The sequence below is a fragment of the Alnus glutinosa genome, chromosome 11 (genome assembly GCF_958979055.1).
Source record: "Alnus glutinosa chromosome 11, dhAlnGlut1.1, whole genome shotgun sequence".
Classification (NCBI taxonomy): Eukaryota; Viridiplantae; Streptophyta; class Magnoliopsida; order Fagales; family Betulaceae; genus Alnus; species Alnus glutinosa.
This window is the reverse complement of record NC_084896.1, coordinates 3184638-3210393: the sequence shown is the minus strand read 5'-3', so window position 1 is coordinate 3210393 and position 25756 is coordinate 3184638. Positions and strand designations below refer to the sequence as shown.

General features: G+C 36.8%; 2 protein-coding genes across 2 annotated transcripts; one reads left to right on the top strand and one right to left on the bottom strand.

Moving 5' to 3' along the window:
- The first annotated feature begins 5254 nt into the window (after positions 1–5254).
- Positions 5255–8121, top strand: LOC133882230 (arginine decarboxylase-like). Its single transcript, XM_062321351.1, has one exon. It carries the CDS (start codon positions 5710–5712, stop codon positions 7861–7863), a length of 2154 nt encoding a protein of 717 aa, XP_062177335.1. The 5' UTR covers positions 5255–5709; the 3' UTR covers positions 7864–8121.
- Positions 8122–19716: 11595 nt separating this feature from the next.
- Positions 19717–24035, bottom strand: LOC133882591 (uncharacterized). The gene is made up of 10 exons (XM_062321795.1): positions 23878–24035; positions 23075–23129; positions 22710–22787; positions 22251–22275; positions 22126–22158; positions 21891–22012; positions 21627–21757; positions 20872–21095; positions 20248–20504; positions 19717–19999 (listed from the first exon to the last, which is right to left on the bottom strand). Exons 2-10 carry the CDS (start codon positions 23075–23077, stop codon positions 19904–19906), a joined length of 969 nt encoding a protein of 322 aa, XP_062177779.1. The 5' UTR covers positions 23078–23129; positions 23878–24035; the 3' UTR covers positions 19717–19903.
- Positions 24036–25756: the final 1721 nt, after the last annotated feature.

The following is a 25756-nucleotide window of genomic DNA, read 5'->3' as shown; positions in this document are numbered from 1 at the left end:
TCATTACAATACATCAAAATTCTTTTTCAAAAACAAAATTCTAAACGATTTATTTTATGCGATTTGGTTTAAAATTGTACTTTTTGTCTACGAAATCGCAAGATCAAACATACCCTTAGAGTGCATGTGATTCTCATGTGTATATTTATTTAACATGCTCTAAAAATAGATGTTGATTTAATAATTGAATTAAAGAGTATTTAATTAGGATATATATATATATATATATATATATATATATATATATATATATATATATATATATATATATATATATATATATATATATATATTTTGGATTTTAGAGTAAAATGGGGGGTGGATGGGTCTGGCGTGATCCACAAGGTCAGCATCGTCAATTTCGCACGTTAATAATAATTCATGCATGTTACGTGTAGCGGGCGGTGGAGATGTAGAGGCCCCGTGATCTTGAAAAACAGAGACAAAAGGATAATAAACTGATGATAAAGGGTAGCCTCGCAACTTGGCATCCTAGAAGCTAAGACGCAAGCTGTGGCGTAGTTGTTTTGACGGGGGTGGGGCGGTGAGTGACAGAATAAACCTGGGCCAGGTAAAACCCCGCCGATCAATCGTCAATCGTCAATCGTCAATCGTCAATCATCGTCATCCCATCCGTCCAATCATCACACTGAGATCCACTTCCAAGCCAAGAGATCTTTTCCGCTGGCTACGCGTGTGATGCGCGTCAAAGAAAGTTAAGGGGAGTAGGGACCCGTCAGAGGCGTCAACTTTTTCAAAATTTGAAGCGTCAAATTTCCAGATTCTCTCGGGAGGGATAAGGTTTAGCCGAGGGAGGTAAGTCACCGCCTGGTCCGCCTCTTCTTCTTTTCACTGCCCTTTTTTTTTAATGGAAATATGGAATTGCCCCCCGATTTCTCCTCTATTTTAATGTAGTTTTTTTTTTTTTTTTTTTTTTAAAAAAAAAAAATTTAACTCTTTAAAAAGTAAGAGTCATCAGTGACGTAATTTTTTCTTACCCCATCTAAGTCAATAAAAAAAAGACGGGGGTATTGAAAGGAATCTAAGTTTACTTTACAAAGCCTTTCAAAAAAATAAAAATTACTTTACAAAGAGCATGGGGCGGCATCATCTGTTTTATATATATATATATATATATATATATATATATATATATATATATAATTTTATGTTCACCACATGTTGTGTTATAGCTTCTTTTTTTTTTTAAATAATAATAATAATAATTTTATGTTTCGAGTATTTTGTGTATTGTAGTTTTTGCTAATGTTTTATTTATTTTTATTTTTTTTTGAAAAGAGGAAAAAAAAAAAAGGGAAAAAGAAAAAATCTTGTCAAACGAACTTGTAATTTGTAATATTTTCCAAATTTCTACTTTTTGGCAATATACCCTACTTAATTTGACATGCAATTTGCAATGTCTTCTTCCCTTCGTATTTATTTATTTATTTTTTTGGTTAAATCTTAACGAAGGGGTGACATGCATTTAGCGTGACCTAAAATGAAAAAAAGAACCTTGTAAGATAAAAAAATAACTATAAAATAGCTTCCCATGGTTGGCCATGGGTCACCGTACATTGATTTTTTATTTTTATTTTTTAAAAATAAAAGTAATTTTGTATTTTAACAAATTTTATGGAAGTATAATAGACAATTTGCATCGTCACACGTTGGGTCACGTGATGTGCTTGCCATCTAAGTTAAACTGGAAGTCATAATATACTTCCTATAAAAGTGAATATGTAAAAGCGAGGTATTGTTCTAAACCCCCTTTGTTAATTTTGTCAGGTGGAGTGCGAAATGATCTACCATATCCTATGGGGTTGTATTTCAGCGAAAGATGTATGGGGTGCATGTGCAACTAAGATACAGAACAGCTCAATGAACAGTAATAACTTTGTTGACTAATTGGAGTATATAATGGGAAGATGTAGCCAAGAGGAAATATGTTTTTTTTGCAGTTTTAGCCTGTCAAATTCGGTTCTGCAGTAACATTGTGGTTCATGGGGGGTGTTCAGTCACCCAAACCAATTAATCTCTGAAGCTAACCAAGTTTTAAAAGAATATTCAAATGCTAATGCTATAGATGTACAGGTTTTAACCCCCAATGGGAATTCTACCATATAAATATGGAAAAGCACCGCTCAATAGTATGTATAAAGTTAATTAGGATGTGGCCATTGACTCCAAAAATATGCGCATGGGTATTAGAATTATTGTAAGAGATTGTGAAGGGTAGGTAATTGCGAGCCTCGCGGCTAAATGTCAGACTATACGCGTAAGGCAAGAATTAGTGGTGGTTGAAGTTCAAGCGGCTTTATGTGCTAGAGAATTTTGTTGTGACCTAGGATTACATGATATTATTCTAGAAGAGGACTCCTCACAGGTGGTTAATGCGGTTAATGCTTTTGGACCAAATTGGTGCAGGTTCGGACAATTGGTAGCCGATATACAAATGGTTCTTTCTACTTGACTAGTTTGGCAAATTAGGCATATTTGTAGAGTAGCAAATTTTGTAGCTCATGGGCTAGATAAGGCAGCGATAAAACAAATCATGATTAGAGTATGGACTGAGGAAAAAGTTCAACCGGAAATTTTAACCATGGGCCGGAAACATTGCAAAAATTAAAAATTTGAAGAACATTGAGAATTAAGTGGTAATTTAAGTAAGTTTTTTTTTTTTTTTCCTATATATATATATATGTATTATTATTTTCAAAGCCTTAAATCCTTCCTAGAATTTATTATTTGAATTAGTTGACACTTACATTTTGCATTTCGCTTCATATGCATGCATGATGTATGTGAATGTGTGACTGAATCAATATGTATGTATGATCATGGACATTATATAAATTAACTTCGTGAATAATTCACACATTTTTGTCAGTAACATGTTTGAAATATATATGTGCATATATTACATATATTTAAGTTTAAATATTAAATATTATTTTATTCTATCATTGAACAATATCAATAGCAATCTATGCATGCAGCTTAATGTACGTGTTCCTTCACCATATATACCTACTTGATTATGGATATTCACTTTTTGAGATACCCGAATAGGTGTTTATGCTTTATTCAAATGTGATCATAAAATTATTTGATGATGAATTATTGCAACTAATAGATTTTGATTCTTTCTTAGATGGATAATATATGTTATTTGAGGTAGATCGAGCTTATTGGGTCAATGAATTTTATTGTTTCATAATTCGATGCAGATTTTATTCTATGAAATTGAACATGTCGTGTTGTCGTCTCCATTATGAACCAATGTGTCCATCCATTGCATCTACTCGAATAGCTATTAATGATTTAAATTTGATCATTAAATAAGACGATTTTAATAATAAATACATTTAGTTTTATTTGAATAATCAGTTGACCAGACATCATACTCCTAGTTGACGACATCAGCAAAGAGAAGGAAAACAAGCACGAGTGACTTCCTTGGATGAGCCGGCGAGGGAACACTTCGATCTCGATTTTATGATTTGTACATTGAGAAAGATAATGAAATTTAAAGGGTCGTTTGGGAAATTATTTTTGGGTACACCATGAATGATTATTAATAATCGGATTGTAGCTTTAAACATTTGTTTGTATAGGTTGCCTAATGAAATCCAATTCAATGTATTCATTCATTTTTTCCCTAATTTGAATAGATACTCTGTTCAATTTAAATGTAATACTTTAGAGGAGCAGATCCTAAAGGTGGTTTTTTGGGAAGTTTGTTTTTGGATTTCAAGCAAAGGAAAATTCAAAAAGAATAAGAAAAATGTCAGCATTAATTGGAATGTAGATGATACTGTACTGATTTAATACCAGCCTTTTTGTTGGTTTCGATTTGTTGTAACTGGACTTATTTTTTGCTCTGGTTGTGTTGTGTTGTATTGTTTGTCTTTGTGGGACGTTGTTTGTACTTTTGTTGTTTAGTCAGTAATAATATTGATTACTTATTCATTAAAAAAAAATTAAATGTTATACTTGGATTAAACAAATTTGCTCGTATATATATTGTTATCTTAGAAAATTTAAAAGTCTTCTGTTAATTGGAGAAAAACTCTTTATGAGAAGACAACAAAGCTTTTTGGAGGGAATTGCTCCCACTTATCTTTATTTTTTTTTAAAAAAAAGGAAGAAATTGCTTTTGCAACTATACAAAATTATTTAAGAGATTCATACTTTTTTTCAAAGAAAAGACTAATTCTTAAAACACCAAAGGTCACTTTGATGATGTTTACTTTGATGAGAAGAGAAGAATCTATCCCTAAACCACACTTCACTTCAATAGAAATAAATAGAAACTTGTAAAAGAGAATGACAAAATGGAATATATTACTTCCCAATTTGGAATAAATGAAGGATAAATAAGTTTTTCTCCATATACATTTGAGAAAAACATATCTTAAATTCAGCTTTAAACCGATAAATGTCATTTGAATTACTCGCAGTAGAAACATATATCAATTTAATAAATTAAATTAAAAGAATTTTTTTTAACTAAGAAAAATTCTGTGGATGTGATGGATTGGGTCTAGGAAGTTCTAAATAATTTATATTCTCTAAGCAAATGAAGATCACATGATAAGGAAGAATTTATGCCTAATAACACTTAGAAGGTAAGGTGCAAAACTCATTACACTTGGGAGGCGGGAAAGGCCTTGTTTGGGTAAAAATGTAAAAAACAAAAAGACAAAAATTAGTTGGAAATGTAAAAAGAAGGTTGGAAGTGCATTTTCGACTTTTTGCAAACAAGGTCAGCCAATCCACTGGATAAAGGTCCCCCAAATGGGGCCCATTGTCCCACGCGAGCTGCACGTGACCATCTTCAAATCTACACCCGTAAGGATCCCCGATATCGGCAACTAACTAATGGCTCCGTGGCCAAATCAGGGCCGTTAAAGGAAATCCACATCACAAGAAACTTCGTGCTGGTTTCCTAGTTAAACATTATGGCGATATTTTGAACTATCCTGCGTTATATCGGGACAGGAGTTTGGAACTAGAGAGAAGCCTCGGGAGAGAAACACGGCGAGGAAAAGGGTCCCACAATCTCCAGGCCACGCGGCAACTCGACGCTGATTATTCGTAATGAGCGGAATCCCAGAGACAAAAATAGAAAAAAACAATTATAAAAAAAAGGAGATAAAATACGAGAAATTGAAAAAGATCTTCGTCCCGGCCCAAGACCCGGGCCCACGGCCCAACCCCGCCTCACCGGTCCTATAAATGGGTTCTCCTCCCTCCATGCAATTCTCGCCCACCCAACCCTCGTTGGACGTCTTCTTTGAGACAGACACACAAATAGCCCCCTCCTTTAGGTTTCCGTCCGGTTTTCCTCCTTTCCTATTCCCCAGATCTGCATGGTGAAGTCCATTATTGGAGCATAACATTTTGATTGGTTTCCAAATCAAATACGGCAGCGTTCTGTTGTAGCCGTCAAAACCTTCTTCTTCTGAGGGTTAGGCGTGGGGATTGGGGGCTGTAGGGTTAGAGAAGAGGGGGCCTCTCTTTTCCGATAGATTCCTCACTGCTTTCTTTTGAGGGGGTAGCCGGGGCCTCGGCCTCGGCGGGTTTTAAAGCCCCCACCTTCACAAACATCGGAAACACAAACACAAACACCAACAATTCTTTCAATATAACAAAAAAAGATTTCTTTTTATTACTTTGTTCTCTGTTGTAATTAGCTTTTGAGAGATGCCGGCCATGGCGTGTTGCGTAGACGCTGTTGCAGCCAATTTTCCTCCCGGCCACGCTGCTTTCTCCGCGCCGGAGGCCTCTATTCAGGGGCCGACGGTGCCGCTCTCCGGCGCAACCAACGTGGAGGGGTTCCATTGGTCGCCTTCCCTCTCGGCGGCGCTGTACAAAGTTGATGGGTGGGGAGCGCCGTACTTCGTCGTTAACGCGTCCGGCAACATCTCGGTGCGTCCGTACGGAACGGCCACGATGGCGCACCAGGAGATCGATCTGATGAAGATCGTGAAGAAGGTGTCGGACCCCAAGCACTCGGGCGGGCTCGGCTTGCAGCTGCCCCTGATCGTTCGCTTGCCGGACGTACTCAAGAATCGGCTGGAGTCGCTCCAGTCGGCTTTCGAATTCGCGGTGGGGGCCCAGGGGTACAAGGCCCACTATCAGGGCGTGTACCCAGTGAAGTGCAACCAGGACCGGTTCGTGGTGGAGGACATAGTGAGATTCGGGTCGCCGTTTCGGTTCGGGTTGGAGGCTGGGTCGAAACCCGAGCTCCTCTTGGCGATGAGCTGCTTGTGCAAAGGTAGCCCGGAGGCCCTTCTGATATGCAATGGTTTCAAGGACGCGGAGTACATTTCGCTCGCACTGGTTGCGAGAAAGCTGGCTTTGAACACTGTAATTGTGCTTGAACAAGAGGAGGAGCTTGATTTGGTTATCGATTTGAGCAGGAAGCTCTGTGTGCGACCCGTGATTGGTATGAGGGCTAAGCTGAGGACGAAGCATTCGGGGCATTTTGGGTCGACTTCGGGCGAGAAAGGGAAATTTGGGTTGACAACGACTCAGATTTTGAGCGTGGTGAGGAAGCTTGACCAGGTGGACATGCTTGATTGCCTGCAATTGCTGCATTTTCATATTGGGTCTCAGATCCCTTCGACGGCTTTACTGGCCGATGGGGTCGGCGAAGCCGCACAGATCTACTGCGAATTAGTCCGCCTAGGCGCTAACATGCAGGTCATCGACATCGGAGGCGGTCTGGGCATCGATTACGACGGATCCAAATCCACTGAGTCCGATATCTCGGTCGGTTATAGTCTCGAAGAGTATGCTTCTGCTGTGGTTCAAGCAATTCGGTTTGCCTGCGACCGCAGGTCTGTCAAGCACCCGGTGATTTGCAGTGAAAGCGGCCGAGCTATTGTCTCCCACCACTCTGTTCTGATCTTTGAAGCGGTTTCCGCTAGTGCATGCGAGTCCCCAGCGTTGCCTTCCTTTGGTTTCCAGTATTTTGTCGATGGGCTTCCGGACGAAGCTCGTGCAGATTACGGGAGCTTGTATTCTGCGGCACTCAAGGGCGAGCATGAGACCTGTTTGCTCTATGCCGACCAGTTGAAGCAACGCTGCGTCGATCAGTTCAAGGAAGGGTCTCTGGGGATGGAACAGCTCGCAGCCGTTGATGGGCTATGTGATATTGTGTCCAAGGCAATAGGAACAGCTGATCCAGTCCGTACCTACCATGTGAATCTCTCTGTTTTCACCTCAATTCCCGACTTCTGGGGCATTGGCCAGCTCTTTCCAATAGTCCCCATTCACCGTCACGATCAAAGGCCGTCCGTGAAAGGGATTCTGTCCGATTTGACCTGTGACAGCGACGGTAAGATCGACAAGTTCATCGGAGGCGAGGCGAGTCTGCCGCTGCACGAGCTGGAAGGCAATGGGCGCTACTACTTGGGGATGTTCTTGGGTGGGGCTTACGAGGAGGCGCTCGGAGGACTACACAACCTGTTCGGTGGGCCAAGCGTGGTCCGGGTGTTGCAGAGCGACGGACCTCACAGCTTTGCGGTGACACGCGCAGTGCCGGGACCATCGTGCGGGGACGTCCTTCGGTTGATGCAGCACGAGCCGGAGCTCATGTTCGAGACGCTCAAGCACCGCGCTGAGGAGTGCGACGGTGGCCGCAGCAGCATGGCTGCAAACGCTGCGCTAGCTAACAGCCTCGCACGCTCCTTCCGCAGCATGCCTTACCTGGTGGCGGCAGCCTCCTCTTGCAGCTTGACTGCCATCAATGGCAACAACGGCTTTTACTATTGCAACGAGGACGACTACAATGCTGCTGCTGATTCCGCTGCTGCTACGGAGGATGAGCAGTGGTCTTATTGCTGTGCTTGAGTTTCTTTGTCTTTGGCATCCCCTATCAGTTGGTTGTCCATGTCAATTTTTTTTAAGCTTTCTTTTTAATCAAGGTGTTTTTTTTTTTTTTTTGTTTCTTTGAATTTCATGAAGAGCAAAGGATGCTAAGCAGTAGAGGGGGTCCTTTGACTCCTTTGCCATGACTAGGAGGGAAGAGGGGATGGGAACCGAATCCACCCTTTTGTAAATTCGGGATCTTTTTCCCTCATTGTTAATTGTCTCTTCTTCTTTTTTTTCTTTTTTTTAAACTAGACCTTTCAAGAGTTTGTAGTTTTTGTTAACGTTGTTGTATTTGAGGTGAAGCCTGAAATGCATGCATCTTCCATTACAGCTCGACTGATGTTTGTGGCTCTCTCTGGTTTTGATCTGTTCTTCACTTTAACCCACTTGCGATCCGTTGTAGCTAGTGTACGTAGGGCCAGAGGTTTCTTTTGGGGTTTGGCCTCTGTGCTTTGCCAACATCTCAAAAAGAAATGGAAATGGGTAAGACTAGGAGATTCTCTTCAATCATGGCTTGTGGGGTCTGCTTGTTTTTTTGTTTGTCTTTTTAGTGAGCAATTTTGCGTCTCCCTTTCGACCTAACATGATTATAACCAGTAATTGTGATTGTATTTCTATTTTCTACCATCCGAGTGCTGTTTATTTTTGGCGCTTTGTCGGGTCGGTCAGGTGGTCGGGCAGCATGATGACCTCGTTAAACTCAGTGTCCATACACGATCAGGATTCTCTATAATTTTAAATTATGTAGGTTTAGATTTTTTTATGCATTGGATAGTATATTTTTAATATCAGATTCTTACACTTTATTTGATATGACCAAAAAATTACCTTTTGATTTACTTAAAAAGAAGTCTCTTCAAAAGTGAAAGAAAAAATATTTTGAAATGAATTTTTATTTTTATTTTTTGTTGTTGTCTGGTTAACATTTCACTTTTTTGAGGATAAATTTCCTACAAACCGGTTTGTAGGAAATTTTATACAATTCACAAATAAGATTGACATATGAGAAACATATGTTATTTAAATGAGTAATGATTCACTACCACCTAAATATACAACTTTCCACCACCTTGTCTATGTGGCAAGGTGGTCCCCCACTTTAATTTATTTTTAAAAAATAAAAAAATTCAAAAAATAGTGGAGGACCACCTTGCCACATAGGTAAGGTGGTGAAAAGTTGTATATTTAGGTGGCAATGAATCATTATTCTATTTAAATAGCATGTGATTTTCACATCTCCCAAGACACCCAACAGCATCCAGCCACCACAAACCATCATCAGTATCCACAAACTAGGTCTGAGAAGCAAGGCACAACCCTCACGCACCGATCTGGGAAGCAAGTTCCCCTGCGCGTACGGGTCACGCGCCGGTCAGGGAATAGAGACACGACCGTAGCTTGAGACAGTCAGACCGGAAAGCGGTGGCGAAGACAGCTATGCAGCGCGTGATGGGAGATCACCAATGAAAACGCATAGATCTGGCTCAAAAATAAAACTTTACCAAGCACTGCCAAACAAAGCGAAAACACTGGGGACTCAAAGAACAGACGGTTCCAAAACCAACAAAGCCACTGGAGATTTCCTGCTGGAAAAAGAAAAACAAACAAACAACACAAAGCAGTAAACTAAAGAAAACACTCCACAACCCCGAAGGATCAGGAGAACACCAACCACTATCGGAACTAGTCCGAGTGGAACAAAACACCCTACCCTAAAGGTAAGAACACAAAAATCCTCCACTGGTTAAACCATGGAGGGACAAAAACTCCAAGCTTAAGAGCTTGGAGGAAGAAAGCCTGGGAGGAGGGAGGCGTGAGACCTCCCCCTCCGGCAAGCAGATCCCTAAAGAAAACTCTCTCTAGAAAGTTGGGAGCTTCTCTCTCTAGAAGCTTTCGGAGACTTCGCTTTTGAGTTGTCAAATTATAGAGGAACTGACACTTGTTGAGAGTGTGCTTAATTGTAGAGAGTGGCTCAAAAAAGGTGTCCTTGTAATTTTGTGTATTGTTTAGGCAACTGCTTCAAGTCAAACTTGTTTCTGAATTAGGATGTTGAGGTCTCTTTGTACCTCATGTCTGTCTTTGTAATGCCTTATGGCTTTGTTCAAAAAAAAAAAAAAAAAAAAACACGTGTCAATCTTATATGTGTGTTGTATGAAACTTTTTACAAACCAGTTTGTAGAAAATTTCTATCCTTTTTTTAATATATAACATTTTTTTAGGTCATTAAATACATGAAACGACTTAAATTTATATAATTTGAGAATTCATAATTTTTAAGAAATTGTAAAACATCTTAATTCCCGTCTATACACTCTAGTCTGGGCACTCTCTCACGTGAGGGCAATATTATTACACGGACCCGACATTATATTCCTAAGGTCGTTTTTTTATTTTTTGATATTCTAGTTATTTGTTGGAGAGTTTGAAAATAAAAATCCCTGGTAATTTTGTTGTTTGGATTGGATGGACTTCTCTGAGGCTCACGTTAGTTGGGTTGCACAATTTATTTCGGCAGCGGATTTCAAATGGGTTTTTTACGCAATTATTATCGGAATTGGCGAATTGCTAGTAATTAAAGGTAGTAAATTGCTGGAGACGCTTAATGGGTTTGAAGGAAAAGGAGGTTAGGAGAGTTATTAAAGAGAGATTCTCTTATATATAAATTTTTTTATATTTCATTTTTAAATTTAAATTTGAATTTATGAGACTCACATTAGATCTTATGGTAGATTTGAAACTTAATGATATAGAGATGTACAAAAGATATATGAGAGATATAAGTGCATCATTCCACGTTAAAGATGGTGCCATTTTCATTCTAGTGCAGTGGGCTGTCTTGTTGGCTTATTGCAGCAGATGGGTTTGCCTTTTCACGCGTCTTGAAAGGGCGGATTGAATGGACTTCTTTGTTTTTCAACAGCCACAGTTTGTTGACCAATATTTTGTGGGCTTCTGTGTGGCCTAGCTCTAGACGTCTTGTGGTCAAGATTGGATGCATTTCTGAAACAACGGGATAAAAGATGTAGGGACCTGTGGTTTGTGACCTCTGAGACACACAAATGTTGTGATAGCTAGGAATTTCAAGAACTGCCAGCTACTTGCTTAACAAGCAACAACCAAAATTGAGTTTTAGGAGGGTCCAAAAAATAAATAGGAAAGTCTTATAGGAGTCAAAAGAGCATTCTCATTTGGCCACCCAAAGGTTGTAAGCAAAAATGAACAAAAAAACTAAGTCCCATTATTATCAAACAGGTACAACTTTTTTATGTACTAAAAACACCTTTCTTTCTTTCTGTATTTTTTTTTAAACTCCTTAATGCAATAGCAAACAAGCTCTTAATAGTTATAGTTGACTCCTTAGAGCAGAATTAGGAATCATGAATCCCATGTTAGGGTCATTAGTAAGGAAAATTAGGGTTTTTTTGGGTAAGGTATTTGTGCTGGAATAGGTTGTATTGTGTTATATTTATGGGGGGATATGATGGGTATGCTGTGGATATCAAAACAGAAGAGAAAAAGGAAGAAAATCACATCTGATTCATGGCTGTGAACAGTAATGTTTGGCTTTTTTTTTTTTTTTTTTTTTTTTTTTTTTTTTTTGTGGTTGTTCTGAAGTTGTTTGAGAAATGAGTGGTTTAGGTTTCTAATGACTAGATTGACAGAAATAATAGCTGCAAATTTAGATCTAATATGGTTAAGAAAATTCAAAGAAAAATAGAAAGGAGAAAGGATAAATAATCATTAAGGTTCTTTGATAAGGTTGGATCACAGAATTCTTAAGACCCTAATTGCTGCAAAAGTCTTGTGAAACACCTTCTCTCTTGAATTAAAAGTAGATGCATCAACATCTATAGAGATTTAAACCTAATTGGACTGCTAATAACCTAATAAGACTTGGATTCCTAATAACACTTGAATTCTCTATTGGTATTGTCACTAAATCCAAACTAAATAACTGACGGAATCCATAAATAAAATTCCAAAACATAATAAAATCTAAAATAAGATTTAATGGATTAAAATCCAAAATTATAAAGTCGAGATTTCATGTATCAGATTAAGATAAAAATGGTTTCCTGTTGTCTATATCATTCATTTTTTTGGAAGGAGGTTGGAGGAAGATGGGTACGTTGGTGCTGATCAAACAATTTTTATTTTATTTATTTATTGTTTTTTGAGCAAGATAACCATAACATTAAAAGAAAATAAGTGTTTATTGAACATATTTTTGGGATAAACAAGTGATGCAAAAATTGAGGGGTCAAAGTCGTTAATTCGATTCAGTTTTCAGTTAATTGACAAAATAAAAATTCTACCACCTACCGAACCGAACCGACGTCGAAACAGTTTTTTTATTCCAACTGCTAACTGTCGAAAGTCGGTAGGATGTATCATGTCGGTAGCGGTCAATAGGTGGCAATCGAATATTCACCCCACCCTTAGAAAATAGATCCAAATACATCTACTGTCATAGTTCATTGACCAAAAGACCGAGCAGAGGCTGCCATGATTGCGATGTGTTGCAATCCAATGGTATCCTGCAACTTGGTTGGATATATTGGTCATTGCCGTGTTTGAACCCAAGAAATATGCTAATGAAAGCCCTTTTGTAATAAAGTTAAGATTCGATTCCCACGGTATTCATGTCTTCCAAGGGATGGATTATGGCTCTCTGACTCAAATTTTTACTGCAGATTCCAACTTTGATTCCGCCCTTGATAACGCTAATTAACAAGGCATAAAGGTCCTATTGTTATGGAATGTTGTCTACTTTAGGGAAAGGAAACAAGGCATTAACAAGATAAAGTGTACTACATTGAGGAAAAGTGTATTGGCATCAGCATACCTTGTTAGGGAATGTCAATCTACTTTTCCACAACAGTAACCCATACCTTTAAACATCGACGAAGATCAATTCCCGCTCGAATTTACAAAAATTCGGACATCTTAAGAGAGTGGAGTTGTATAGTGAAATTCAGACCATCTAATAATAAGAGATCTCATGGTTTTTCGAATTTGTGAGAAGGATCGAAGAGTTGCAGAATCGATCTATTTAGAACAGTCTAATAAAATTCGAGCAGCCTAACAACGCGGGATCCTTATCCTTTGTACACGAGCATATTCAGGGCTGAAAAATCTGAGAGATATTAATGATACTAAGCAGGAATGAAATACATTCATGATGCCTGCCTTACTTTTCAGTAGGCTATCATCTTGTCAAAGGATAGTTGCTTGTTTAATTTAGACGGCCGGCCATGTGAACTTGTCCTTACAAAATGACTTTTTACAGATGAAGTGAATTGATTCGATCCTGATTCCTGAACATTATTCATGATGCCCCACTTTACCTTTCACAATGCAGTGGCCTTTTTGGCAGGATCCTTGTAATATTATGTAATATTATCATAATAATTCTACATTATTGAAATCTCTGTATTACTTGGAAATATTCTATAATAATTGCATTGCATGGCTGCAATCATTCCATTCCTAGTTGATTCTCTATTAATTATGTAATAATTTTATTACTTATTGTAAAAGGATGTAGATGTTGTATGGCTAATCATCAAGGAAAATACACAGTCGTTTTAAGCGATTTGGAAGTTGATTTCCTGGGTGTAATTTATTTATTTTTTTAAAGGGAATTCTCTGAAAATAATTAATTAAAAGTCTGATCGCCTCAAAGCATTAATTTATTTTTTATTATTATTTTTTCTTATTTTCTGATTTTTAAGCGATAAAAACGCTTAGTTCTTATCACCTTTCCTTATTATTCTTCATTTATGAGTTGTGTGAGACATTGTTGTGTTTGATTGAGGGTTCGTTCGTATTTGCGATTTAAAAATAGTAATTTTAAAACTTAAAAATGTGATTTTTAAAAATGCAGTTAAGCGTTTGGTAAAATCTCAGTTTGGCTTTTAAAATCATAGTTTAACCTTTAAATCGTGCGTTCTTTTTTTTTTTTTTTAAAAAAAAAACCACCATATTACTTGCAATTTGAAAACACAAATTTCTTACGTTTTCAAATTGCACTCACAAACGATATATTTTATGCGATTTAATTTAAAATCACGCTTTTAGTATACAAAATCGCAAAGCCAAACACATCCATAGATGGCCAGGTGAAACTTGTGCATTACAAAGTAACTTTTGTATTCCAAATATCTAAAAATAAAAAATAAAAAACTTTTGTATTCCGAAGAGTTCTTGAGGACTAGAAGTGAATTGGTTCCATCTTGTGGGCTAGAGCCTTTTGATCATGACATTGTAGCTTTAAAAATTAAACTTAAATCAAATTTTTTTATTTTTTATTTTTATAAAGATTCCCTAAAATTTCTTGTCCAAAGATACAGGACGAGAGGAGGTTGGAGAAATTGTTGGGAAGGTGTGTGGGGGCTTTCTTACGCGAGCAAAGGAGCCCCTTTCATAGACCCCTGCCAAGGCCCAAGAGGAGGCAAGGATAATATAATGGACCTCCAATTGTAGGGGATTCCAATTTTTTTTTCTTCCCTAATTGCTATGGCAGGTCTTCGTCAATGTAAATAATTAATGACGCGATAAACGGGGATAAATATGGTAAATTATGAGATGATAGATGCTAATATGACAAAATCCTCAAAACTTAATTTGAAAACAGTAATTGAGATTTAAATAAATCTATCCAATACAATACCCTAAAAATATTAAGGAAATCCTGATTGTTCATCTGACCTTCAAGATACAGAATTGCCTTTCGTTTTAATTATAAAGGAGTTGGGTCTTGTTACAGTGCAGCACAACTAATTTTGGGACCCTCAATTTGAAGCCCAATATCAAGTTACCCAAAGCCAAGACGGTAAAAAAAGAAAAAGAAAAAAAAAAAAGGATTAAATGCTAAAGAACATTCATTCTAGAAGAACATAGAAAAACAATTAAAAGAAATCAATAAAGGAAAACAGTAAGCCTACAAATGCCTATTGACGATTATTTGGAGATTCCTATTATTACCACCACCGTATGAAGCAAGGAGAAATTGTAAGGGAGACAGAATGAGAGACAGCTCCTGCTCGAGTAGGGGCTCCTCCTTGCCGAGCAGGAGGCCCACTCGCTTGCTCGGAAGCTGTAGGGGATACTACTTCCTTTCTTTAGAGAAAAGCTAAAAAGAGTGGACCCCTAGTTTCACCTTCCTATCAAAACTCGCTCTCTCTAACATAAGGCTAAATCCTACTTGTTAAGGAGTTCTGCAGGCACAGTTGCTCGCCCACGCCCACTTCAAAATTTCAGTAACAAATAAAATAAGATTTTCTTTTCATTTCTTCATTTGACATGAGAACCTTACTATTTCATCTTCTGATAGTACAAACATCCCAGTTGAATACATAATTCTATTGTATGTCTTGATCCACATAGGTACAAGGGAAGGATAACAAAACAAGCTAAAAGCAGTTGATTGTTTGAAAATCCATCAACCCCTCAACGAGTACTTTTTCCCAGAAAAAGGCTGGAATTTTGGCTCTTCTTTCTTTGGGGGCTGCTCTTGTTTAGATTCTGGTATTGTAAATAATCATTAAGGTTCTTTGATAGGGTTGGATCACAGAATTCTTAAGACCCTAATTGCTGCAAAAGTCTTGTGAAACACCTTCTCTCTTGAATTAAAAGTAGATGCATCAACATTTATGGAGATTTAAACCTAATTGGACTGCTAATAGCCTAATAAGACTTGGATTCCTAATAACACTTGAATTCTATTGGTATTGTCACTAAATCCAAACTAAATAACTGACGGAATCCATAAATAAAATTCCAAAACATAATAAAATCTAAAATAAGATTTAATGGATTAAAATCCAAAATTATAAAGTCGAGATTTCATGTATCAGATTAAGATAAAAATGGTTTCCTGTTGTCTATATCATTCATTTTTTTGGAAGGAGGTTGGAGGAAGATGGGTACGTTGGTGCTGATCAAACAATTTTTATTTTATTTATTTATTGTTTTTTGAGCAAGATAACCATAACATTAAAAGAAAATAAGTGTTTACTGAACATATTTTTGGGATAAACAAGTGATGCAAAAATTGAGGGGTCAAAGTCGTTAATTCGGTTCGGTTTTCGGTTAATTGACAAAATAAAAATTCTACCACCTACCGAACCGAACCGACGTCGAAACAGTTTTTTTATTCCAACTGCTAACTGTCGAAAGTCGGTAGGATGTATCATGTCGGTAGCGGTCAATAGGTGGCAATCGAATATTCACCCCACCCTTAGAAAATAGATCCAAATACATCTACTGTCATAGTTCATTGACCAAAAGACCGAGCAGAGGCTGCCATGATTGCGATGTGTTGCAATCCAATGGTATCCTGCAACTTGGTTGGATATATTGGTCATTGCCGTGTTTGAACCCAAGAAATATGCTAATGAAAGCCCTTTTGTAATAAAGTTAAGATTCGATTCCCACGGTATTCATGTCTTCCAAGGGATGGATTATGGCTCTCTGACTCAAATTTTTACTGCAGATTCCAACTTTGATTCCGCCCTTGATAACGCTAATTAACAAGGCATAAAGGTCCTATTGTTATGGAATGTTGTCTACTTTAGGGAAAGGAAACAAGGCATTAACAAGATAAAGTGTACTACATTGAGGAAAAGTGTATTGGCATCAGCATACCTTGTTAGGGAATGTCAATCTACTTTCCACAACAGTAACCCATACCTTTAAACATCGACGAAGATCAATTCCCGCTTGAATTTACAAAAATTCGGACATCTTAAGAGAGTGGAGTTGTATAGTGAAATTCAGACTGTCTAATAATAAGAGATCTCATGGTTTTTCGAATTTTTGAAAAGGATCGAAGAGTTGCAGAATCGATCTATTTAGAACAGTCTAATAAAATTCGAGCAGCCTAACAACGCGGGATCCTTATCCTTTGTACACGAGCATATTCAGGGCTGAAAAATCATAGAGATATTAATGATACTAAGCAGGAATGAAATACATTCATGATGCCTGCCTTACTTTTCAGTAGGCTATCATCTTGTCAAAGGATAGTTGCTTGTTTAATTTAGACGGCCGGCCATGTGAACTTGTCCTTACAAAATGACTTTTTACAGATGAAGTGAATTGATTCGATCCTGATTCCTGAACATTATTCATGATGCCCCACTTTACCTTTCACAATGCAGTGGCCTTTTTGGCAGGATCCTTGTAATATTATATATGTAATATTATCATAATAATTCTACATTATTGAAATCTCTGTATTACTAGGAAATATTCTATAATAATTGCATTGCATGGCTGCAATCATTCCATTACTAGTTGATTCTCTATTAATTATGTAATAATTTTATTACTTATTGTAAAAGGATGTAGATGTTGTATGGCTAATCATCAAGGAAAATACACAGTCGTTTTAAGCGATTTGGAAGTTGATTTCCTGGGTGTAATTTATTTATTTTTTTAAAGGGAATTCTCTGAAAATAATTAATTAAAAGTCTGATCGCCTCAAAGCATTAATTTATTTTTTATTATTTTTTTTTCTTATTTTCTGATTTTTAAGCGATAAAAACGCTTAGTTCTTATCACCTTTCCTTATTATTCTTCATTTATGAGTTGTGTGAGACATTGTTGTGTTTGATTGAGGGTTCGTTCGTATTTGCGATTTAAAAATAGTAATTTTAAAACTTAAAAATGTGATTTTTAAAAATGCAGTTAAGCGTTTGGTAAAATCTCAGTTTGACTTTTAAAATCGCAGCTTAACCTTTAAATCGTGCATTCTTTCTTTTTTTTTTTTTTTTTAAAAAAAACCCACCATATTACTTGCAATTTGAAAACACAAATTTCTTACGTTTTCAAATTGCACTCACAAACCATATATTTTATGCGATTTAATTTAAAATCACACTTTTAGTATACAAAATCGCAAAGCCAAACACATCCATAGATGGCCCGGTGAAACTTGTGCATTACAAAGTAACTTTTGTATTCCAAATATCTAAAAATAAAAAATAAAAAACTTTTGTATTCCAAAGAGATCTTGAGGACTAGAAGTGAATTGGTTCCATCTTGTGGGCTAGAGCCTTTTGATCATGACATTGTAGCTTTAAAAATTAAACTTAAATCAAATTTTTTTATTTTTATTTTTTATTTTTATAAAGATTCCCTAAAATTTCTTGTCCAAAGATACAGGACGAGAGGAGGTTGGAGAAATTGTTGGGAAGGTGTGTGCGGGCTTTCTTACGCGAGCAAAGGAGCCCCTTTCATAGACCCCTGCCAAGGCCCAAGAGGAGGCAAGGATAATATAATGGACCTCCAATTGTAGGGGATTCTAATTTTTTTTTTTCCCTAATTGCTATGGCAGGTCTTCGTCAATGTAAATAATGACACGATAAACGGGGATAAATATGGTAAATTATGAGATGATAGATGCTAATATGACAAAATCCTCAAAACTTAATTTGAAAACAGTAATTGAGATTTAATGCCCCGTTTGTTTCGGCGTAAAATGATTTCTGAAAAATAGTTTCGGTATTTTCCGGTGTTTGGTAGGGGCGAAAATAATGGTCAACCGGAAATGATTTCCGTTTGACCAAAAATGCTTAATAAATTTTGAAAAATGATTTACGCTTTTTAAAAGCGTAAATCATTTTCCGTAAATGGTAGAAGCAGTCGATTCTTTTTTAAACAACGTAGTCGACCTTTACGTTCAAGCAGTTGACTATTGCCGAATTTCGACAAGTCAGATTCCGACTCCGGTCGGTGCCGGAATTCGACAACTTAAGCCGGAATCCGGGGACGTCCGGCAGATGTCGCCGGATTCCGGGGATATCATGCCGGATTCCGACCAGACTGGCCGGAACGGCCGGAATCCTGGACGGATCCGGCCGTTCTGGCCGGAGAGGCCGGATCCGGCCAGAACGGCCGGACCCTCGGCATCTGGCCGGGATCCGGCCGTTTTGTGCCGGAATCCGGTGAAAATGGCTGGATTCTGGCAACTTTTGCAGGAATTTGTATATGCCAAATTTTAAAAAATATTTTTATATTAATATTTTTTTATTTTGTGAATAAAATTTAATTTTTTTAAATTAATATGATTAAATTAAAATATAAAAAATATTTGTAATTTTCCGTACGCGCCAAAACACCGAAAAATAATTTCGACGGAAAATATTTTTTTGAAAAATGACTTCCCCGAAACCATTTTACAACGGAAACTATTTTACGCCGAAACAAACGGGGCATAAATAAATCTATCCAATAGAATACCCTAAAAATATTAAGGAAATCCTGATTGTTCATCTGACCTTCAAGATACAGAATTGCCTTTCGTTTTAATTATAAAGGAGTAGGGTCTTGTTACAGTGCAGCACAACTAATTTTGGGACCCTCAATTTGAAGCCCAATATCAAGTTACCCAAAGCCAAGACGGTAAAAAAAGAAAAAGAAAAAAAAAAGGATTAAATGCTAAAGAACATTCATTCTAGAAGAACATAGAAAAACAATTAAAAGAAATCAATAAAGGAAAACAGTAAGCCTACAAATGCCTATTGACGATTATTTGGAGATTCCTATTATTACCACCACCGGATGAAGCAAAGGAGAAATTGTAAGGGAGACAGAATGAGAGACAGCTCCTGCTCGAGTAGGGGCTCTCCTCCTTGCCGAGCAGGAGGCCCACTCGCTTGCTGGGAAGCTGTAGGGGATACTACTTCCTTTCTTTAGAGAAAAGCTAAAAAGAGTGGACCCCTAGTTTCACCTTCCAATCAAAACTCGCTCCCTCTAACATAAGGCTAAATCCTACTTGTTAAGGAGTTCTGCAGGCACAGTTGCTCGCCCACGCCCACTTCAAAATTTCAGTAACAAATAAAATAAGATTTTCTTTTCATTTCTTCATTTGACATGAGAACCTTACTATTTCATCTTCTGATAGTACAAACATCCCAGTTGAATACATAATTCTATTGTATGTCTTGATCCACATAGGTACAGGGGAAGGATAACAAAACAAGCTAAAAGCAGTTGATTGTTTGAAAATCCATCAACCCCTCAATGAGTACTTTTTCCCAGAAAAAGGCTGGAATTTTGGCTCTTCTTTCTTTGGGGGCTGCTCTTGTTTAGATTCTTTTGCAGCTACCTGCAGCAGTGTTTTTGTTAGATCCTTTTGGAGAGCCAAATAAGTATCGGGATGTGTTATTTCTACATCACACTACCCTACATTAACTCTACACTAAGACACATTGGGTGTAAGACCCATGTATATGGGACCCACATATATCGGACCCATGCATCTTGGTATAGAGTTAATGTAGGGTAATGTGATGTAGAAAAATCATGTCCCAATAAGTATGATATAGCGGTTTACAAAGGACGAAACACTGGTACCTTTTCTGTTTCTTTAGGAGCACGGTTTACATTTGATCCAAACACAAGCTTTCCCTGAGCCTGACGATTGGTGCTTTGTGAACTAGACCCTGCAGAAGGCTTTGCATTACTACCATTGGCAGCGTCAGGTCGCTTCTCTTTGGACCCTAAGGAAGAAACTGGTTCAGACTGATGCGCCAAAGATTTCCCATCCAAGCGTCTTCCTACTCCAGTGAAAGGGTTGAATTTAGGTTCAGTTTCAGCTGGAGCCTCTTCAGCTGCAAGAACAAAAGAGACAATTAAATTAGTTTTTTTTTTTTTTGGGAAGTAAAAGAAAGAAGCACATCTATTATGTTATATTTTTAACAAAAAAGTGCAGAATGTACCAAGTAGTGCACAAAATTGGATATCAAGTGATTTCATCTAACTAAGAGAAACTTTAAGTACCATAATAAACAAAAATTTAATCCAGATAATTTTTGTGTGTCCCCTAGAAATAGGTCGAGTACCTCCTTTTATGTGAGATATGATAAAAGAGAGAAACTACATAGCACATTCACTCTCCATTATGAGTAAAAAAGCAATGATAACAGAAAGAAACTGAGACAAACAAAGCATAACGAGGCAGAAAGGAAAAATATGCACCTTGAGCTGGTCCCTTGCCTGGATGAGCAGATGCAACAGGCTTTTCAGGTTCCTTGTAATCCAGGGGAGGTGCAAAGTCCACCTCACAGTCCGTCTCAATGATGCTTATTGCACTAGCAGGCTTTGTTTCTATAATATCTATGTAATACTTCTTGTTGTTATATGCCACCATAATACTATCCCCAGTGGTTAAGCAGGAAAAATTCCTTAACGTTGTCTCTAAGCTGCATGAAAAAAAGGAAGTAAAATCATACAATAGAAATTCTACACTTATCTATGCAAATAAACAACAGGCATAACAGGATGAATAACATCTTTATATCTTAGAATAATAAGGGAATAGCTAGTTGAGTGGATGATATGGAACAGATAGTCAGCACTACACAGATAGACCACAGAAATACACTCTATGGTAAACAAGGGATGGACATGACAAGAACAGAACAATAAAGTACTGTGTTATTATTTATTAACTTGTTTCATTGTCCTCCTTTATAAGAGCCCCTCATTTTGATTCCATTCTTCTTTATAGAATCAACAGTGGGCCTCCTTGTTCACAGCATTACCTGAATTCACATGACACCAAAGACCATAGACCTGTTGGAAACAGGACATGACATGATGCATTACATTCACACGCAATAGGAATTCAATTGCATGAATCCCCTTCTTTGCCAAACGAGGACATCACTATCTTGAGAAATACCATATCCACCACTAACTAATGATTAATAACATAAAAATCATCAACTTACATAGCTTTTGGGTTAGAGATATCCAAAAAGTCCTTTGTGTGGGGTTGCAATTTAACATATGTTCCTTTCGGAAGAGTCACATTTTTCACTCGCACAATGTCCCCCTCTTGTAAGAGCATGTTCTCCATCATCTATATAGAAATAATGAAAAAAAGAAAAGGCACATTAAATTATGAGAAGACATCTCTGACACTTTAAATTTACTTGTAGCAAATTGCAGTACTAATTCCAAGAATATAGCAAAAAGCACTTCTGAAAGCCTACCCAATAAGGCATATAGATCATGCCTTCTTCTGCAATGAACTCAAGAACCCCACAATGAGAAAACCGCTCAGCAGCATTATTCCGAAGTTCAAACAACATTGGATAATCGATATGTAAAGACGCTGCAAGTTTGTTATCCACATTAGCATTCATGATATGAGGCAACGAGGAACATAAACTACATCAACCACAAATAAAATACTGCATAATAAGAGATCAAATTAGAAGAACTAACCAAGGCGGTCAAGGGCTGAAGGAGGCATTATAACTGAAACAACAAGATTTCAAACGATAAAAAAAAATAATACACATATAACTGAAATCTAATCACAGAAAGTGGGATGAATATGAAAAACTTACTTTTATCACCACTTTCAAGTTGTGGCTGCAGGATATATAAAATAAATTGGAGTTAAACAACAGAAAAGTTGAGGAAAAAAAAAGAATATAAACTTCCAAGATCACAAATGCAAGCACATAGGATTTGATTCATATGTGCTGAGAGAGCAAAATTTTTTCCTAGGAGAAACAAGAATTTCTAACTTCTTTCTCCTCAGGACCTAAAAACAAATGTGTGAATTAATTGCCTTCCTAAAGATGAAAGAGCTAGAGATTTCTGAGAACCAGAATTAGCTGTGATACTGTTTTTTAATGCACAACTGCGATATGATCAGTCTACAAGGTCTTGAACCATTATAAGTTGCCAAGCTTAAAATACCACTGATGTATGGAGCGGAGCAAGTGTGCATAACTTAGTATAGTAAAGATGAAAAAGTCTCTATTAGAGAAGATTAAAATAAGAGATGAAGACATTTCCACCTTTTCAATAAAAGATGCAGGGTAACATCGATATGTCTGCTCAAATGATGTCCCATGATACCCATACCCGTCGAAAAACTGCACTTTCACAACCAGAAGGATTAAGTATAAATAATCATCATCCTTCAAAAAAAAAATGAAATTTGACAAACAATAGGGCATACTTATAAATTATACGAGATAATTAACCATTAACAAATCATAAATTCTTGTCCCAAGTCTTTCCCCCTCAGAGCCCACTCGATCATTCACATTTGACAATAATAGCATGAGAATATGAACACTTCTCAAGTGCCAATAAATCAGCCACAGCAGGCATTGTCATCAAAGTGATTAACACTAGAGAAGTCCAAGCGAAAACATACCATTTTCTACCACGAATAGATGGTCACACCAGATAACTGAACCTCCAAAAGCTCCCTGCAAGAACAAGAAAACCAAACAATTATCCATTAAATTTATCATCGCCTCATACACCAAACACATCAAATAATCTCAGTACACAAAACATATCACCAAGCAGAGGCACTCACAACAAGTTTACAGCTTATCCGAGTTTTGCCAAATACCAATAAGACAAAACAATTACAGATTCCAAATTTTGATTTCTTATCATCTATGAATGCCTTTCTCAATTATTTTTCAGTTTTATCAAAAAAAAAAAGTAAAAAAATTGAGCTATAACTAAAACAAAACTAATAGAAACGAAATTTTACAGGCATTCATCAAAGACTCCAAGACCTAAACGGATTAAATTAAATTTGTGGACGCAAAATTATAAACTTTAAATACCCTAAGACCCCATTTAGCTACGAATTTACCATAGAAAAATAAAAATAAAAATCTTGATTATTGAAATTTCCATCATTTACCTCAGCAAACGAAAAATTCCAGTGAACTTGAGCTAATACAACTGAAAAAACCCAGTAGAAAATTTATTTTTCTAATTTATAATTTACTGAAAGAAAGACGAGGCACGATAAAGTTTCAAGTTTTAAATTTTCCTTTCTTTTCCTTAGCTTTCTCGGCAAGCAAACAGGGGTAATTTGGAAAGAAACTTCACAAAATGCAGAAGTGATTAGATCCAAAATCAAATTCAGATTGAAAAATAAAAAAGGAAAACAGTGAATGGCAAATTAGTGAAATTAAGGGGGCGAATTGAAATTACCGAAGACGAAGAGGTTGAGAGACAGAGAGAGCGAAGCTCTGGTCTTTGATCTGAGAAACCGAAAGCGCTGAGAATTGTACAGTGTGGAACTTGAGGAAAAAGAAAAGAATCGGTTTTGTGATGTTGGCTAAGGATGTACTCCCGTGCGTAGTTTCCACGCCATGGGGGGTGTCTGCCAGGTGTACTACACATCTCTCAGGATTGGGCCTCTTGGGCTTCCACCGACTGTCGAAAACCTTCCAGGCCCAAGGAAAATGTTAGAGCTACTACCGACAGCTTCACTACATAAATTTCTACAAACGATGTGGCATCCTTTGTGTCAACCGACAATCGATACATCACCAACTTCAAAAGTTTGTTTCCACGTAATTTTTTAAAAAAAAAGGTAAATTATTGATTAATAAGGATAAGTGTTACAAAGAACAATTAGATCAAGAGGGATGCATCAAGAGCGGTTAATCAATATCATCTACAATTATTTGTTTAAATTTGAGAGAATTTAAGCAGGTAATTGTGAGATACCACTAATATAACTCATATGACCAAATAAAAATTGAGATGTCCAACTACTTATCTGGTTAGATGTATTTTATAAGTGGTCTTTCGCAATCGCCTATCCGAATTATCTCAAATTCAGACAAATAATTATAGAGAATCCTCATCCAAGAGGGCTGGGCTCCGATAACAATAAACCCAAACGAAACAAACAATGCTAAATCCAGAAACAATAAACAAAATGAGGGTGTTTTTATTAACTACTAGTATATCGCAATGTCAGTTTGTAAAAAATGTAGTAAATTTTGCAATGTTTGTTGCATAATTCGTGCATCTAATGGTTTCTGTCAAACTACTGATGGTAGAGACCAATTTAAATAAATAACTTACTCGAAAATCAATTTGGTACAGTTAGAGTATTGATTAAATTATTCAATATATTTCTTCCTATCAGTTTAAACTTTTTGGATAAATGATAATTTAACATGGTATTAGAGTCAGAAGTCATGACCCGCCATTTAAGAAACTACCAGATTGCTAAATCTTATTTCTTAGAATTTGATTCTTGCACTAAACCATCACAACAACTGTACAATTACCCCTCACATAAGGTTGGGTCCCAGTGTGTGGGACCCACCTTCATGTGAGAGGTTATTGTGCAGTTGTTGTATTGGTGTTGTAAATCTAACATTTTCCTTCTTATTAATGGTTAGACCTCCAAAAGCTTTAGACTTTTAGGTATTAATTTGGTGAAGAGATAAGTTTATTTATTTTTTTTAGAGAGGTTAAGAGATATGTTAGCTATACAGCATTGCTGATATATCCAGCATTTTCACATTTTTTTTTTTAAAAAAAAAAATATTAAACACATCAGCATTATTGTATAACAATTGTACGAATAACATATTTCTCTGGTTAAACCCTTAACCTTTTAGGACGTAACATGTTCATATGATGTTTAAAAATGAAAGCGTCGTCCAACTGTTTATAACTGGTCTTGTTACTTTCGGTTTTGACACTACTTCCTCTGTTACAACTTCAACTGTGCAATTTTGAATGTTTTTCATTCTTTTCGGTTTTAACTAGGCTGTTTCATTCTTTCATTGTATGTTTTTCTTCCCTCTTACTTTTCCTTTTGATCTTTTTCTCCTTCATTGAATCATTGTATATATGTTCTTCTTTTCTTGAATGCCCACTCTTTTATTCTCCTTTTCTTTGCTTGTTTTTCTCATTTTCTTGAATGCCCACCTCCTTCTTCTTTTCTTTCGATCTTTAGATGTCTTTTTGTTACGTGAAAGATTTTGCAAACACGCAACATAATAGATTTTAAGTTCTGAAAGAACTTAAACATTTTCAAACATAAGGTTTTGGATTAATTCTGCTT

Bases quoted from the DNA above. Each gene is read 5' to 3' on its own strand.
- LOC133882230 (XM_062321351.1), top strand. From the start codon at position 5,710: ATGCCGGCCATGGCGTGTTGCGTAGACGCTGTTGCAGCCAATTTTCCT.
- LOC133882591 (XM_062321795.1), bottom strand. The intron at 22,159-22,250 runs GTAAGTTTTTCA...TTGTTGTTTCAG, and splicing joins ACTTGAAAGTGGTGATAAAA to TTATAATGCCTCCTTCAGCC. The intron at 20,000-20,247 runs GTACCAGTGTTT...ACACTGCTGCAG, and splicing joins CTCCTAAAGAAACAGAAAAG to GTAGCTGCAAAAGAATCTAA.